The 16,888-nt window shown below is 34.8% G+C and overlaps 2 protein-coding genes across 5 annotated transcripts in view; one reads left to right on the plus strand and one right to left on the minus strand.

The window, feature by feature from the left end:
- Nucleotides 1–6,443: 6,443 nt before the first annotated feature.
- Nucleotides 6,444–13,942, minus strand: LOC148611392 (uncharacterized). 4 transcript variants are annotated; one of them, XM_088591900.1, is made up of 10 exons: nt 13,849–13,942; nt 12,685–13,010; nt 12,087–12,269; nt 11,262–11,488; nt 10,556–10,723; nt 10,080–10,195; nt 9,524–9,578; nt 8,421–8,648; nt 7,716–7,845; nt 6,444–6,731 (listed from the first exon to the last, which is right to left on the minus strand). In XM_088591900.1, exons 2-10 carry the CDS (start codon nt 12,957–12,959, stop codon nt 6,629–6,631), a joined length of 1,485 nt encoding a protein of 494 aa, XP_088448026.1. In that variant the 5' UTR covers nt 12,960–13,010; nt 13,849–13,942; the 3' UTR covers nt 6,444–6,628. The 4 variants fall into 4 exon arrangements, with proteins under 4 accessions (XP_088448026.1, XP_088448025.1, XP_088448027.1 ...); XM_088591899.1 differs by having other exon boundaries at nt 13,853–13,941; XM_088591901.1 differs by having other exon boundaries at nt 12,685–12,981; nt 13,853–13,905.
- Nucleotides 13,943–16,152: 2,210 nt separating this feature from the next.
- The window catches only part of LOC148611393 (E3 ubiquitin-protein ligase UBR4-like), an 84,138-nt gene continuing 83,402 nt past the window's right edge, over nt 16,153–16,888 (plus strand). Inside the window, exon 1 of the mRNA XM_088591894.1 lies at nt 16,153–16,283. Coding sequence (XP_088448020.1) covers nt 16,174–16,283 — 110 coding nt within the window. The 5' untranslated portion in view covers nt 16,153–16,173. The remainder of the gene's footprint in view (nt 16,284–16,888) is intronic.

A 16,888-nucleotide genomic window follows, 5' to 3' on the forward strand; every position in this document is an offset into this window, starting at 1 on the left:
TACTAACGAAAAAAGTCATGTCCCGGGAGTAACAAAAAGTGATTGTCCTTACGTAGAAAATGCATCATTTCCTTCAATCAAATAAATAAAAAAAATATGGGTTAGATTACGTTTCAGTAAAAATGAATTCATCTTTTCTGATAGTTTTCAAGTCTTTTTTTTCTAATTTGTTTTAATTATTCAAAGAAGTGAATGCTATGTTTATAAAAACTTCGGGAAACACTTGGATGTAGGTTACAGACCACCAATTCAACCAATGAGCATTTGGAACGTAGGCAAAAATAGTCCTACGCAGAAATTACCCCTGTTCCTCATAGTGCTGTGAAAAAAGTTCTCATCTCATTTAAAAAATTTAAACAGTTTCTGAAAGGAAAAACATTTCTGTACATTTTATAGGTGCATTTTGCTTCTTGTGATGTGAAGCCTAATCTCCATAATGATTTCTAAATATACCCCTATCTTGTGAAAACACTGGGATTTCCCATGCTATTTATAGACACTTCACTTCCGGTGACCAGTACTGCACTGCAAGTCTGCTAACCCCACATGCCATTCTGAGGATTGTGAGCTGACATATGTAGAATCATGCTGATATATAGTCCTCTGCAGGTTAAAGTTAAGGTAAAGTCCAGAGAAGCCATTGAATATTGTGAAATTAGCATAGAAGCCTATGGGAAGTGGAATTAGTGGTTTTTAGCCTGTACGTACGTGTATATCCGCTGTTCCGCTGTGGCTGTTGTCTAGAACCTAACCCGCCTCGGAAAAAATATAATTCCGATTATATTATCAAAATCGCAGCATAGTAAGGTAATCATTTTCTTGTTTGGAATTTGCAGATGTCGTCTGAATTTTGTTTACGCCACATGTAAAAGCCCCGTGTAGGTCCGGGTGTAAGAAGAATAGGCCTGCAGCAGCGCTAAGCTTGTCGTAAAAGGCGACTAAATAGTGCTCAGAAACCTAGCCGAGGGCTAGGCGCTCTGCCAACAGAGCAACTGGGATGTGTGCCCCAGGTGGTGGAATGGGGTAACCCTGGCATGTCACAAGCTTGGGTTGTCAGGATATAATACGGAAAAACTGACCGCAATCCATAGTGGTGCACCGTGTTGGGAAAGATGTCACGTTCCTCGCACGTTAAAGAACCCTGCTGTGGTATTCTATAGGAGTAGGAACCTTTGCGCTCCGCCACAGGAGGCTAAATTGTCCGACCCTACTCATCCCACCCTTTCATCTTGGGCAATCAAATTTGTCGACCCTATTATCCTTGTGTCCCATCCCATTTTTTATTACATGTTCATTTTATCATCTATTATGTTCATCGTCTGAATATAGCTGAAATATTGCTGCTCGGACGTTAAACCCCAACAATCAATCAATCAATCACATGTAAAATATTCCCACCATCCGTGGAGAACTGTAATATTTTCGGTATCTGTACAGATTGAAACTGAAATGGATGTTGCTAGCGATGCCCTTAAGGGATAAAAATGAAAAGTATTGCGAAGTATTGTAAAGTTACTGACCATTTTGAGAGCGAGGGTAAAGGGGGTATGGGGTTGGATTTTTTTTTTTTTTTTGGGGGGGGGTGTTCAAGTTATTCATTTATTGCAAAAAGCTCCCCCATAAATTAACAAGACAGTTTTTTTCAATAGAAATATTGATTTTTCTTGCTGCTTTAATATAAATAAAAATATTGCACTTCCGAAGCAAAAATTTTCATCCGGGTTGAACCCCCCTCTTTGTAATGTCCTTTATTATTTTTACGAGTCTCACACAGACGGTACATATATGGTAAAGCTCACGGTGCTCGCTGATTTAGGCAATGCCTATCCCATATTATTTATAAGACTGCTAGGCTGGTGCAAATGTATACCGGGCACATATTTTTTTTACAGCTGGGCATAAAGATTTGTTGAAACTGTACATGTGCTGGGCAGGAACTTTTTTAAACATATAATATATAAAAAAAAGAAAAAAAATCAACAACGAATATAAAAAAAGTAATTATGCAAGTAAAGCTGGTATGGTTCCTGAGAGACAGGCGCGTAGCTGAAATTGGCAAAATTAAGTACAGGCAAAAGCTTTTTTGCCTAACGGCAGCTACGCGCCTGAGAGAGAATAGATCCATTATACAACTTATTGCTGTATTTGCAAACACTCTCCATTCAAATATGGTCCTTCCGGTCACGTCATTACGGGAGATTTGTCCATCATCGAAAACGAATCTCTGCGTAATATCCTTTCTAAACATCGCAAGTACTGTGAACCGCGCTACATAAATTAGAATTATAACTTTAAAGTTCTTATGGATGCCGTCGAGGACTAGGCAAGAAAATGGATAAAACGAGAACAAGAAGACATTGATTCTCTGTCAGAGTGATTAAAGGCCGTGAGGTCCTTAATTTTGAAACGAATGAAAGTTTTAAGTAGGTTAATGAGTACCAATGCTACATCAGTTTGCAAGGACCCTGATGTACCAAAAACATTGTCTACTATACATGACAGATATGTTGTCGTACCAGCAGACAAAGCCCAAAACAACATTGTTCTTGTCTGCAAAACATTTTACATCCAATGTTTATTATCAGAGGTAGATGTAGAAAATAATAGCAGTGATAAGACATATACTGCTACCACACTCTCCAAAAAAGAAATTGTGGAAAACCATAAATCTGTGCTTTCCTCTTTTGGTCTCTCTACCAAGGACGATGACTGTGATTTACCGTCTATGTACTGGATTCCTAAACTCAACAAGAATCCATACAAACAACGTTACATCTGCAAAATGTACCACCAAACCTCTTTCAAAACTTTTAACATCTATACTCACAACTGTCAGAGAGGGTTTGCAGTCCTACCACAACACGTGTTACTCCCGTAGTGGTATTAATTCAATGTGGATCCTGAAAAATTCGAAAGATCTTTTGGAGACAATCAGTTCAAGACTATTATCATAATATAATAGCATTAAAACCTATGATTTTTCAACACTGTACACTTCTATTCCACATACTCAGTTAAAATCCCGACTTAAAAACATTATACATCGTTGTTTTTCCAAAAAAGATGGTACACCTAGATACAAATATATAGTTCTTGGTAGAGATTCCTCATACTTTGTAAGAAATAATTCCAAATCATCTTCCAAATATACAGAAGAAGATGTTTACAAAATGCTGGAATTTTTAATCGACAACATATTTGTACAGTGTGGTGGACGCGTCTTTCAACCAACGGTCGGCATTCCAATGGGAACAAATTGTGCTCCTCCACTTGCTGGGCTACTCATACCTAATCTGAACCGAAAGAAAGAATATCGTTTAGCTAGATCCTTTAATCTCAGTTTCCGCTATATCGATGATGTATTATCTCTAAACAATCCCAATTTTGAGGATTTGATACATCGCATCTATCCCAAAGAACTTGAGATAAAGGATACTACAGACACTGTAAAGTCAGCCTCATATCTTGACCTACACTTAAAAATCGATGGTAAAGGAAAACTATTGACCAAACTTTACGACAAACGTGATGACTTTTCATTCAGAATTGTCAACTTTCCTTTCATTTGTGGCAACATCCCTTCGGCTCCTGCGTATTGAGTATTCATATCACAACTCATACGTTATGCCAGAGCTTGCCGAAACTACGCAGACTTTTTGTATCGCGCTAGAATTCTTACAAATAGGCTTCTGGAACAGGGTTATGTTGCTACAAGATTGAAGTCATCACTACAGAAGTTTTATGGTCGTCATCATATTGTTATTTTAACCAAGACTTCTGGTTTGTAATAGTAATCAAGGGAACCAAGGTTATAGCGGTAATCAAAAGAATGTTATCCAGGGACAAAGACCAGACACCATGAAAACTGATTTATTCAACGGGTCATAGTTTTCCTTTCCTCGTTTGTCTACCCCGGACTTGACTTTTTATGAGCAACTCGGCGGGTGTTTCTAGAAAAGCAGAGGACGCTTACCGGTGCACCTGGTCCATGCTCCCAGTTTTTAGTGGAGTCCGAATTGCTCATTTACGTTTGTTACTTTGTATGTATGATTTTAGTTACTTTATGTTCTTTGTTGTGTATGTCTGTTTTCCATGTCTGGTCTTTGTCCCTGGATTACATTCTTTTGATTACCGCTATAACCTTGGTTCCCTTGATTACTATTGCAAACCAGAAGTCTTGGTTAAAATAACAATATGTATGAATAAAACAATAAAGCATTTCAAAATAATTGAATAGAACAAGAAATAACATGAAGTTAAGCGACTTTGATTTACTATTATTTGATCCATTGACTTAATATCTGAAATATTATCATTCATAAAAATATATACGATTTGTAAAACTAATAATCTCTGTCACTGCACCTCATTTATAATCTACTAATTTATAATCTTTTTTTTTCTTCATCGACGTCTTCATAAAACATTTTTTGAGTTGTTTAACGGATCTAGATATCCTTATTATTATCCTATTATCCTGATTCTTTCTTGCTAATTTGTAAACATCCCTTTGACTACTTTTTATTTCTAATCTTTCAGAAAATATAATCTTTAAGTGAAATTTGATTTTAAAAAATGATTTAATAAAATTGACAAAATATTTAACATAAAAATTATTCCAAATATGAAATTTGCAAAAATATATCATCACACTTACTTATAGCAAAACATTCCTTTCCTCTCCATTTTACACATGCGTCTCGTACATAAATTAAAGTGTTATTGCTTTTTATACCAAGTCTGTACTAGTCTAATAACATTAAAAGTACATAATATCATATTTCAACGCCTTTTTAAAAGGAATGCAATTTGTTAGACGTTTTTTTAGGTTTTCGTCACACATTCAAATGAACTTATTCTACATCGATAATTGAGTGGAAATTTTAAGATATTTTCTTATAGTCACCTCTTACTACATAATGAAAAAAAAACAACAGGAAGATAGCAAAAGAAAAGAAGTTTCATTCTATGAAGTAATAAAAACCACCGTAGAAAGTAAAATAAAGACACAAAGACACATTAATGACCATCTCCTTATTGTGGAAAGGCGCTTGTCTGCAGTGGGGTTAAACCAGTATTATAAAGCCTTAATCGCCCCCTTTTAATGTAAAGTCAAAAATGAACTGAAATAACAAACAACCACACCATAAAATTCACTCAATAATACATTTAATACCTTTACATACATATGCATATGGACAAAATTAGATATCCACAGAACGCTCGCATTTACTGAAAGCTAACTCAGAACATTTTAAAGAATGACAATACCATAGCAATAATTTGAAAATCGCATCATTTACGGAAAAATCTATTATGATTCGTTTCGACAAATACCAACCGAAATATCAAAAACACATCTACCGTTCTCTTCCTTTTTTACAATAAGGGAAGTTCACATGTACTGCTTACATCTGTCATTACTTGTATAATCTTAAAGGTTTAAATTAAGTCGCATTTGGATGCAGCTGACAGTATACTTTTAAAAAGCAGAAAACTCTGTGGGAAAAGTTCATTAGGCAAAGACCCTCGCTACATACCCTCTCCAGAAATCATGTAGGACCCACCCCCCCAAAAAAAAAATGAAAAAAAATAACAATTAAGAAAAAACATTCAGATGGAAATGCAAAGTGGCATCATCTGATGAAGAATGTGTGCAAGTTTCATTGAATTCCATTCACCGATTTCTGAAAAGCTTGATCACTATAGAACTTTTAATTTTGATAAAAAAAGACCCTCATTCAGGCTCCTTATCAGTTGCTTATGTGAGCCTTTGATAAAGGTACAATCACCCACAGCGTAAGCGATTCAGCTTCTGAATCTGTTTTGATCTTGAACTTTGTGAGTTTTATGCTCGTGAAGTTTTATGCTGAAGGATATCATTTATCCGAAATATTCAATTTAAATTTTACCATCTTCTGGTGATGTTAAACATATTTAGACGTTTATTTAATTTATTGTTATGTTTCCCATCGTTTTTAACGATCCGTCACCCCGTAAAAGTGATTGTTGCCTATTATTTAGACGATTATATATATATATGTAATGTAACGAAAACCTTTTGGTATCATAATGTAGTTAATCAAGTCTTTTATGCAAATTACATGTAGAAACCATTTGGTAACAAATTTTTCTAAAAAAAAATATAATATGAACGTTTCTCTCTTAAATTAGAAAAAAAGGATGATCTGGTGATCACACATGCCCCTGCATCACTATATATGAATAAATTTACGTGGTGAAAAAGGACCTTGGAGCGGATCCGGTTTTTCAGGTAAGGTGTAGCGTACATAGAAGTAAAGGCCAAGTGGAGAACATTATAGGGTAGAATTGAAGAAAAATCAAGTTTTCATTGAACAATATTTTTTACTGATTTAAGGGGCATACACCTTTACTTGGATTTGCGTATATAACGTACCATCACTAAATAAAATATACAATAGTACAAGTGCAGTTTTATTGAGAAAAATAACAAACCGATCAACGGTTTCTACCTGATATGATAAAAGTCTTGATGCATAAATTACGCATTATAAAAAGATAATAGTCTCATTCACTGACAATCACGGAACTTCACTCATCAGCATACAATGTTACCATTGCACAATTATTTATACATGTAGTAACATCAGCTGACACAACAACAGCCATCTGCATTTTGGACAAATCCTGGAGGCTGAGGTGGTAGAAGTTGTGGGTCTGGTTCAGTAAACGTACATGGGAAATATACCCTAAAAATAGTATTACATATCATTGCTTTTAACAATGAAACACAGTATCCTGTATTGAATTAATTTAATCTTATTTAAAATAATAATATAAGTAGACACATTTATAATAATGACCTAGTAGTAATTATAATGTATGCCATATACCTCTATCTCAGCAAGTCCCAACTTGAAGATGGACGATGAAATGACGTAATTATGGCAATTTGTTAAGAAAGCATATTTTGCAAGCGGAGCAAATAGAATTATATGGTGCTTATAATATTCTACAGTGCAGACTATTATAATAATGGTGTTTAGCGGAAGGAGATGGTTTTCTCAACACACGGTTTTTCATTCATATGGCTTTTCTGGTACTTGTGTATATAATACACATACAAGAATGCCCAAATGAATAAAACTACCGTTTATTAGCAATGCTTGTATTTGGAATAAGTTTAATCATAGAGAAAGAAGAATCAAACTGAACAATATGGAATGTGTTGCCCACGCCAAAGCATAAAGTTAACGGGTAGTCCTGCCAGGCATATCCCTACTCGTATGTAGGAACTTGACAATGGACAACGTCCTAAAAAGCTTACATCATATGCCCCATCTATATAAAGCCACACACAAAATTTAAAATGAATCCACCCATTGGGAGCCGACATAAGTCGGACGGACAGATGAAAAAGGTGATTCTAATATCCCACCTACTCCTTGAGTGAAGCATGAAAAGGAGAAAGGCATCAATTAAGAGTCTCCATTGGGTCATGACTACATGTATCTGTGGTCTTCCCTTGCTCAAATGACAATCGCCAGGTGAACTTTTATATAGTTGACACTTGAGAAGAAAATTGCCTTATAAAGGTACAGTTTAAATCTCCTTTTAGTCGTCCAACTATCAAAGGCAGTTTATCAGGTGATTCTTATCTAACCAAGGGATAAACAACTCTGTGTCTTGAACATCATCAGTTTATGCTCTATAAACCATCAATTTAAACAAACCTAATAGCGGTAACGTAAATATTGCCCATGTTGGGATTTTCAGTCCATGAACATTTATCTAACTCTACTCCAAACGTCTTTGTCGTCTCCAACAAATACTGAACAGTCTCAACATTGTAAATCGGTACCCCTAAAAATGAAATACAAATAATTGACTCAGAAAGGTACATTTGTATAGCGTGGTCTTTTGTCTTTAGAAGGAGAAGAATATTAGCTGTCTAAATACATGTTAATTCTGCTATTTCTGAACTAACACTTCTTCTTTCAAAGATATTAAGAGATATGCATACCTGTCTAACATGTGATAAGCGATAAGTGTCATTAGTATGGGGCAAGTTAAAAATTAAGTACGTTGGGTTTTTTTCGACGCAGTCGGTATAGTTTCGCTTTTTACCCTTTGACCTTAAGGACGCTCTTCTATGGAAACGCAAGTCGCCTGGTCGCAATTCTGTTTCCCCATTTACCAAATACTGGTAACTAAGTGGCTTTAAAAAAACTGTATCGAAAATTTTAATATTGCGTGCCACGAGTTACAAGAAATGTAAAAAGTTAAGAGTACAATTATACTACATCGGCTATCTTTGTTTAAAGATACTACTTGTTTTCAATGTAAAATGATTTTTTTTTGCGATAGAAGGTTCCTATAGAATGAATAATTAATTTGGAAACTTGTTGATGATCTTAAGTCAATGCGTTAATATTTACCAGCCAATCTTAACCATGCTTCTATTCTGTACATAGTTTGTCCCATGCCTTCAAATGTTGCCCTCCCGATTCGAGCGGGTAGAAACAGCTTACTTGAAAAGTTAACAATTGGTTGCGATTGAATTGATGAACCAGTTGTGTAGAAAACACGTAGAATTTTTACATAGTCTCTTGCAAGTGAACTCGACTGAACTTCGTCTGTGCAATCTGTCATCAGTACAGCTTTATCTGAAAGAAAAGTTATATTCCATTTAGAGAACAGAGACAGATCCAATTTTTTTTACAGCGGGGTCAAGATAAAAAGGGGACATGGGGTCGTAACAAAACCCCAGGTCCGCCACCGGAATAACAACTAGTGCACTAAGAATATAGATACATGTGTTTCGATTCGCGTTGTTTGTTGCAGTCGGCATGCAGTGCATTATGGATAGATGTAGTTTTATTTTAACTTTAACAAATGTCCTCATTGAATGCATAACTTATAAAACATTTTATTTTTCCAAAGGAGAGTTTTCCAACTGTTCAAGATATGTTAAGTAATGGGCTTTGAAATTAACTAGAAAAGCGGGAAATTCTACATCAGTTTCCTGCAAATACTTGATGACATATTTTTTTGTACTTTCAAATTTTGGAGATTTTTATCAAATGTATCAATTTCGTAAGTTATTAGTAATAAATTAATATTACTAAAAGATTAAACTGAACATGTGTACAGTTAACAAAAACGAAACATGGTAGTTATTTACTTTTATATAATATGTACTTTAGTGCAATTGGAGAATATCAATAAGCAGCTTAAAAATGAAAGACTGGAACAAACTGATTCCGTAGAAATATACATTTTATATCCAAAGTTGAATGTTTACCCGTCAAGGAACTCCCGTTGGAGATTTCATCTTGAGCAGATGTGTGTTGTACATTATGTGTTGGAAATTCTGTTTCTGTGTGAGTTCAAAATTGACAGTATATAGGACAGCCCACTTAAACCTATATTAAACAATTGTGAGCTGAGATTCCCACTTGTTATACCAATTCAAAGCCCAATATCATATACAAATGTATAATGGCCCAGAATCATTATTAACAAGATATCAAATACCCACCAATGTGTCTCTTCATTTTAGCATTGAATACTTGAATATTAACCACTCGGGTACCCTGAAAATAAATAAATTGTTGTAATGGATTACACTCAGCTCAGTCCAAACCATAGAAAAACTGTGCATAATTACGATCTATAGGTGTCGATTATAGACATTGAAAAATATGTACAGACGCCAGAGACAGATTTAAAATTGTGAATAAAAAGTAAGATTATTCAGGCAATAATTTTGTTCATTTGCCCAAAAATTTGGCACAAAATTAACAACAATTTTTAGCAAACAGAGGGTGCAACTCCGGAACTTACTCCTTGGAACCGCCAGGAAATGTTTTCTAACAAGATAGAAAGGAATTCAGATTACATACAGTGATGTCAGCATTATAAGAGACACAGACATGACGATCATCTTGTAGAAAATGAAGCACCAGAAACCTTTAAGCAAAGGATTCGTCTAAAACTGAGAGAAATTGACAAAGTACTACTCATCGGTAGAGTAAGCACCAAAATGCATCTTTTTAAACTCCAAGTGAGTATCTCGCATCATATTTAAGACATACCGTGGTATTGGCCAGCCAACCACCAAGTTTTCCGTTTAGTTCAGCCCATGATTGCCATATAGGGTTTCCAAAAGCAGCCCCTGGTCTAATCATTTTGGGTTTTATCTCCTGCATATCTGGAAAAATGAAAAAAGGAAACCAAAGGGTCGTATGACATCTCTGATAATTTCTAGTTTAACCATATCTCAATCTACGACTTACTTCAGCATATATCGGCATATGTTAAGTAGCATGTGCAGAAAATTACTCTCATATTAAAAAAAGAACAGAAACAGATACGGAAAATAGGAAAACGAATTTGGTCTCTTCTATTTGAACATTTCTGGATCGGAGATCGGTTACGAAAACGGGGAAAGGGTTGGCATTTGCGCTGTGCTTAAATTCGACTTAGGGTCAACAAATGATAAAATTAAACTAGATTTTGTTTTATTTAGAGCATTGGTGTACGACATGTATTATTTGTAATGGTCACTTACGGACTTCTTCATGTGCTGGTGGCCCCTTGATAAAGAATATTCTTAGAATTTGTGTTAATCTTTTCATTTTATGTTCACTTGTGTAACTTGTATTATCGGGGTCAACGACTGCATCATCTAGGTACTCAAAAGTCTTCATCATTGCTCCTTCCACATTCAGTATTATTCCTGCGAAGATTATCACTTTCATAAGAATAAGGTTTAAATTTTTAAAAATTGTCTGGGTTGTGCGGGCAGAAATCACGAGAGATTTGATAATAGGAAGAATATACACGATATTTTTCATAAAGGGGAGAATGGTAACAGTCTCAAGTGCAAAACTAAGTATAACATCTAACACCCGGCGTAGGTGCCATAAAAAGCAAAGTCTGGGAATATTTTAACTTATGTGGTAAATCGAATCAGAATTTTTAGATTTTATGACGTCAAAGTATTCTTTAACTAGAGAGTAACAATCACCTCAAAGACCTAACCAAATTTTGGCAAAACGCGAAAATTGATATACGGCGAATAGAATTAGCTTCATGGAATATCAAAAAATATATACAGAGCATCAGAAATGAGAAAGTCTGAGAAAAACTTTTATAAAAGTGTATCTAGTCATATCAAGTCCACTCACTCTATTGAGTTTGGTGGAGTTCTTGTTTAAATGGGAAAGGGTTCTTGTTTAATAGTAGAAGGTTTGTGTATAAATGGTATACATTACCTGGTAAGGGATCAGATTTCAGTCTAGAATTGAGTTTAATCATGGTTTCTGATAAATCGTCATAGGTAACGTATTGGCTAGTGACCCTAGTCCTGTAAAAGGGGTCGTCGAACATGAAACCGCTGTGTCTGTAGGAGGCCCATTCTACTATCTTCTTTTCAGGGACTACATTCATCAGACCAAGTTGTTGCGGGGGACTCCTATCCGTTTTCTTTACGAGCCACATTCTGAAAATTTGAAAGTTGGTATGATTTGAATGCTAGTTAATAAAATCAAAACAAAAGCGTCCGTTGGCAATTGACAAAATATGAAATGAAAGTAAAAGTTGTATGAGCACGAAAGTTGAAGACCAAAAGAGGTATACTCATTTCAATTTCTACACTTTGATCGGTAAATATCTTCCGATAGCAGTCGTTTAAACTCCAACATAGAACAAGCAAGAGGTAAGTTCTTATAACAGCATAAAAATGAATAATTTTGCTTTTCAGTACGAAGCCAATTAAGTATACTGTTTAGTAGGTTAGACAGGGAAAGTATGGACTTTTTCCGACACAGTCGGAATAGTTTCGTTTTTACCCTTTGACCTTAAAGAAATAATAGTCACCTGATCGCAATTCTGTTTCCCGATTGGCCAAATACTGATAACATAAATATATTGTGGCGTTTAAAAAAAAACTGTATCGAAAATTGATTTCCTCAATGAAATGTAGAAAATTTTAAGCAAAAAGAACAAAGTTTTATTGCGTCGGCTATTTTTTTAAGGTAGTGCTTGTTCCTTTTTTTCTAATATACTCAGCAGATGCACATAGTAACTAAATTAATTACCTGACTCCCCTGACGAATACATTGAACCCATATGTTGCATGATGAATAGTCATTTTATCCATTTCTATAACAGGTAGTCCCCCGGCCTGTCCTGCATCTACCTTTCTTTCTACAGTCTCACATTTCCATACGGCAAATCCATGGTTGGTTCTTAGCCATTCGTTTGCTACTTCTATCAAGTAGCTGAAAACATATACATTGTAGCTTAAGACTGAGACATATGTGTACGATATTACAATTTATATAAAGATAACATGTTTACTTATCATTCTTTTCAACACCTGCTTCAATGTCAATACACTTCTGTTCTTGGTTGTTGGATTTCTAGAGATCAGCTCAAATTTCTTTTTCCAAAAAAAAAAAACCATGTATTTAAGACTAGCTGATATGATGCTGTCCTGCGACGTGCAATATACTGGCAATCAAATGTGTATTGACATAATGGTGAGACCGGAGTTCATCCAATCATGACCTTATTGAAAAGTATTCTTTTAAAAAGAAAGAAAAATGATGGAATTGAATACACAAAAAAAAATGACTGAACTGTTAAGTGCAAATACATTCTGTATTACTGGTATTGTAGATCAGAAGTGTGTACCTAAATTTGTCGAATTTTGGTGCAATTTTGAATTTGATGTTTCCATTTTCAAGCAATCGAGGCATTATATCAACGTAAGCTAGAGGAGGTACGTCTGTTGCTGTCTCTTGGTGTACGGACGTCTGTGTTTGGTGTCCCATGATCTCTTCATAAGACGGCGGGGGCATGGAATGCTCCACGTACTCCGGGAGAGTTGGAGCTGGAATCGGAACACTGGATGACGAATGGCCCAGATGCTGTCCATCCGAAAAATTGGCCTCATCAGTCTTCGACATTTCGACGCTTTGTTTATCAGACCTGCATTTGATTCAAATTATAATTTGGTCCTAAAACATAAAATCCGTTCCTGTAGTACAGTACAGTGAAGATGAGATAACTGTTCATATAAGCGGGGAGCATAAGCTCGACATCGAAAATTGCTAATGATTAGGTGAGACTGAAAACTGCTCTGAAAGTTAAATTGGTGCTGACTATTACAGATGGAAAATTAGACAGTGGTATACTATTGTTTTGTTTCATAGTTGTTGATCTTTGCAAGGTTCTTCATCCGTCATTATGTCAAGCGGGAGAACATATCGCGAACTGATTGATATTGAAAGGAAGAAGCGAAAGATCGTGAACGAAAAATTCGAAATTTCAGCCAAATTGCAACTTTACCAAACAAAGCAAGAATGTCTGTCAAAAGGAATACCTTTCGCAAAGGTTATGAAGTAATGCGTCTTTCAATTTAATATTTTTTCTTCAGAAAATACAAAAGAAACATTTTGAAATGTTAATAGACACACCATATCACGATTTCGATTTTCTCTTTCTTTTTTCAATGTTCACGATCCTTAACACCCTCCGTTCAATACTAATGCTATGCTTGACATGTTATCGATCTGTTTACCATCATTACCTTTCATTGACAGTGAAACGGGGTGCTGATCATTCGGTATAATAAATTAAATAAACCTGTTACTTTATTGTTGTAAATTAACAAACAATATTCAGTCCATTATAATATCAACTTATATCAATCTTCATTATGTTCATGTTGCATAGTCGGAGATAAATTCTATCAACAAAGTGTTTCATGAACTCCACATGCCTAATTGTTCATTTCAAATTCAATAAAGAAATTTAATTTTTTTTAAAATTATTTAACCACTCAGAATAACATACTCACGATCCGTATTTTGGTAGAAACTTTGATAATATTCAGAAAAACATTTTAACATTTCGTAAGTGTTCCATCTCAGTGACTATTGGTTCTAGATTATGACCCTAACTAGTTACGGGTATATGGTACATGTATGTAATTAACAGAAAAGTTAATACGCAAGTAATATTTTAATTGTCAATAAACAGATTTAGTTATAAAATGATGTATCGAAATCAGATAAATATAGCACTTAAATGTTTCAGCAGTCTACTTTCCGTTTAATTCAAATGCTTTGATTTGTTTTTTAGTTGCTATGTATACAAACCATCATCAATATTTAAATAACCAGTCCAGTATACAAGTATAAAAGGTGGGCCAGTTTGTGGACGATCAATATATATTATAGGTGTTAATTCCTTTTACAAACTTAATTTATCGACTATTCTATGTCACAAATTTCTCAGTTTTAAATAGTCGAGAACACATCCTGGCATCCTTTAAAAGATGACCAGTTTCATAATAACGTTATATAAAATTGTATGAAATTTGTACATGTTACTTAGGTCCCCCTTTCAAACCAAAATTTTAAAAATATCTTGGAAAATCAACACTGCAGTTGTAGGCATGTAAAATCAAATAAGGGCTTTTTAAATCCTTAGGTAAAACAATGCTGGACCCAGCCATTAACGCACTGGCGTACTGTGAAATGCCATGCAGCTGAAGACATTATCATTATTCAATTCGAAATTAGCATCTTTATTTCCAATACGTTGCATAATCTTTTATATCTCAATTGCGCACGGACGAGTGTTCCAGTTCCAGAGTTGGAACGCCCCTTATTTCATGGTAAAAATTAGCAAATAATAGCCTGGAACTCCTGGTCTTTTTCTGAAACTCTGGATCCGGCTCGCAGAGGGAAAACGGTCAAAGTAGATTATGGACTTCAATTAAAATCCCTGAGTACATATGAAGTCTTACTTGCAAATCGTGATATCCAACGCCTAATCAATGGTTTTGTAGAAATCTTACAATTGTTAAACGCACTTAATTATACCTTAAATTACAATTTACAAATTACAATTCAGCACTAGCAACAATTGTCAGTGTTTTATACATATGACTGAAAGTTATTTTTGAACGTAAAACGGTAGGTCACGATGCACTTGACAAAATTCAAAATGCCCAAAATGCGCTGACCCGAAATTTCTGCCTCAGTTTATTGACGCTCTATTATATGATATGGTGGTTTCATAAATAGATGACACAAAACCACTGCTATATAGATGATGATGGTATTTATAACATCACTAGACACATATAGAAGAATTCCATGAAACATCTACGAATAGCACATTAAGGAATGGGGTTATTAGAAACAGAAAGTGAAGTTTAAAGACTGCTGATCAAGACAGCACACTTACCAAACTGGGTATAGAATTCTATGTCAGGGTTATCAGTTGCCAATTAACCAGAACAACATGTGCAAAAGACGCAACAACTATGCTCTGGCGTCATTATTCATCAGGCGATTGCAGCAAAATGCTGTTCATTAACCATCTGAAAAGAAATCATCGGAAACTGAATACCAAGATAGAAAACATAATAAAGCTAAATACACTGACCACTGATGAACCTGATATTAACCAACTACTGCACAGGCTCTTGGGGCACGGATTGTTATGACACCCTCTTTTTCAGATTCGTCTATTTGATTAAAAATCGTATATATATATATAAGTTTTTTGTCCATTCATTGAAAATTAGATAACATCAAACATAAAATATAACAAAAATGCAGTCAGGAGGTCTTTTTTTTATTAAATCATACATCATATAAAGCTCTCAGATTGACTATCTGTTTCATTACGAACTGTTCGAATATTCGGGAAAAGTTTATTAGATATGCATACATGTACATATGATGTTGAAATTGATGTATTATTAACTGAATAAATGTTTGACTATATTCTTTATATTTGCAACAATTGCCTGTATTGGGCCTTAACCAAGGGTTCAGTTAGTGTTGATGAGTTTGTACCAATAAAGTATTCATTATTGATAATACAGGCATATCTACAATATTTTTAAAATACTCATTAATAACTGCTCAATACCATGATTTTTTTTACTGTATGTGAAATTACTTAAAAAACAATGTGACAATATTGGTACAATGTCTATTTGTTTTGCAGAAAAAATACACATGGTATAATTTTAATTCAGTCCGTTGCTGCTAATTTTTAAATGCATGTATGGCCGATATGTGGTTTTTATATGCCTTTATTTCGAAAGTCTCGTGGTATATCGTTAATTCTCGTCAATGATTTTGCAGAAGAAAAACTGAAATGGCAGGAGGACTGGAGTGGTCACGCAGTGTTCAGCCACTGCTGGCCACTTCTCATGCCACATTAGACAAAAAAGACATTGCAGAGATTCTCAAGACAATAATCAAAAGGTTATATACAAACTTCTCTTTGCCATTGCATATCCTTGAAGATGAAACCTGAATCGAAGTCTGACATTTAACTTTCTCTTTTCTTCCTTTTTTCGGTCATACATCGAAATTAATTTATGAAGTTTATATTCAGATTAGGAACAATAAGCATAAATTGCCCGTTACAGGTTGAAAAGGACTTGAGCAAGAGTTAATGATACACATGTATCAAAATTACTATTAGAAATTGAAATGGAATACTACAAAATTACACTGTACAGGAAATGTGGTAATAGGCAGTGGCTGCTCATCCATGCATTCATGGACGGGGAGCCTCTACAACCTGATAGTCCATACATCCGGTTTCTGTCAATAACGTACAAAATCATGACAGACATGCCTTGTGTCAGTGATTTTGTTCCTTGTTTTAAAAGCAGCCCCAATCCTTTCAATCTTTCCAAAGGTTCAGTATTTTTTCAGGACATTCAGTCTTGTGATGACAGGTATGGTCTAAAATGTGTAACCCATACCCGTACCAACTTTTCCGTGTACCCAAATACTACTTTGCCAATTTCGTCATTATTGCTTGATATTTCCAGCTGAAAGTTGGTACACATATACAAAAT

Source organism: Perna viridis, chromosome 7 (assembly GCF_037379345.1).
Source record: "Perna viridis isolate PV_CMFRI_1.1 ecotype Kerala chromosome 7, ASM3737934v1, whole genome shotgun sequence".
Classification (NCBI taxonomy): Eukaryota; Metazoa; Mollusca; class Bivalvia; order Mytilida; family Mytilidae; genus Perna; species Perna viridis.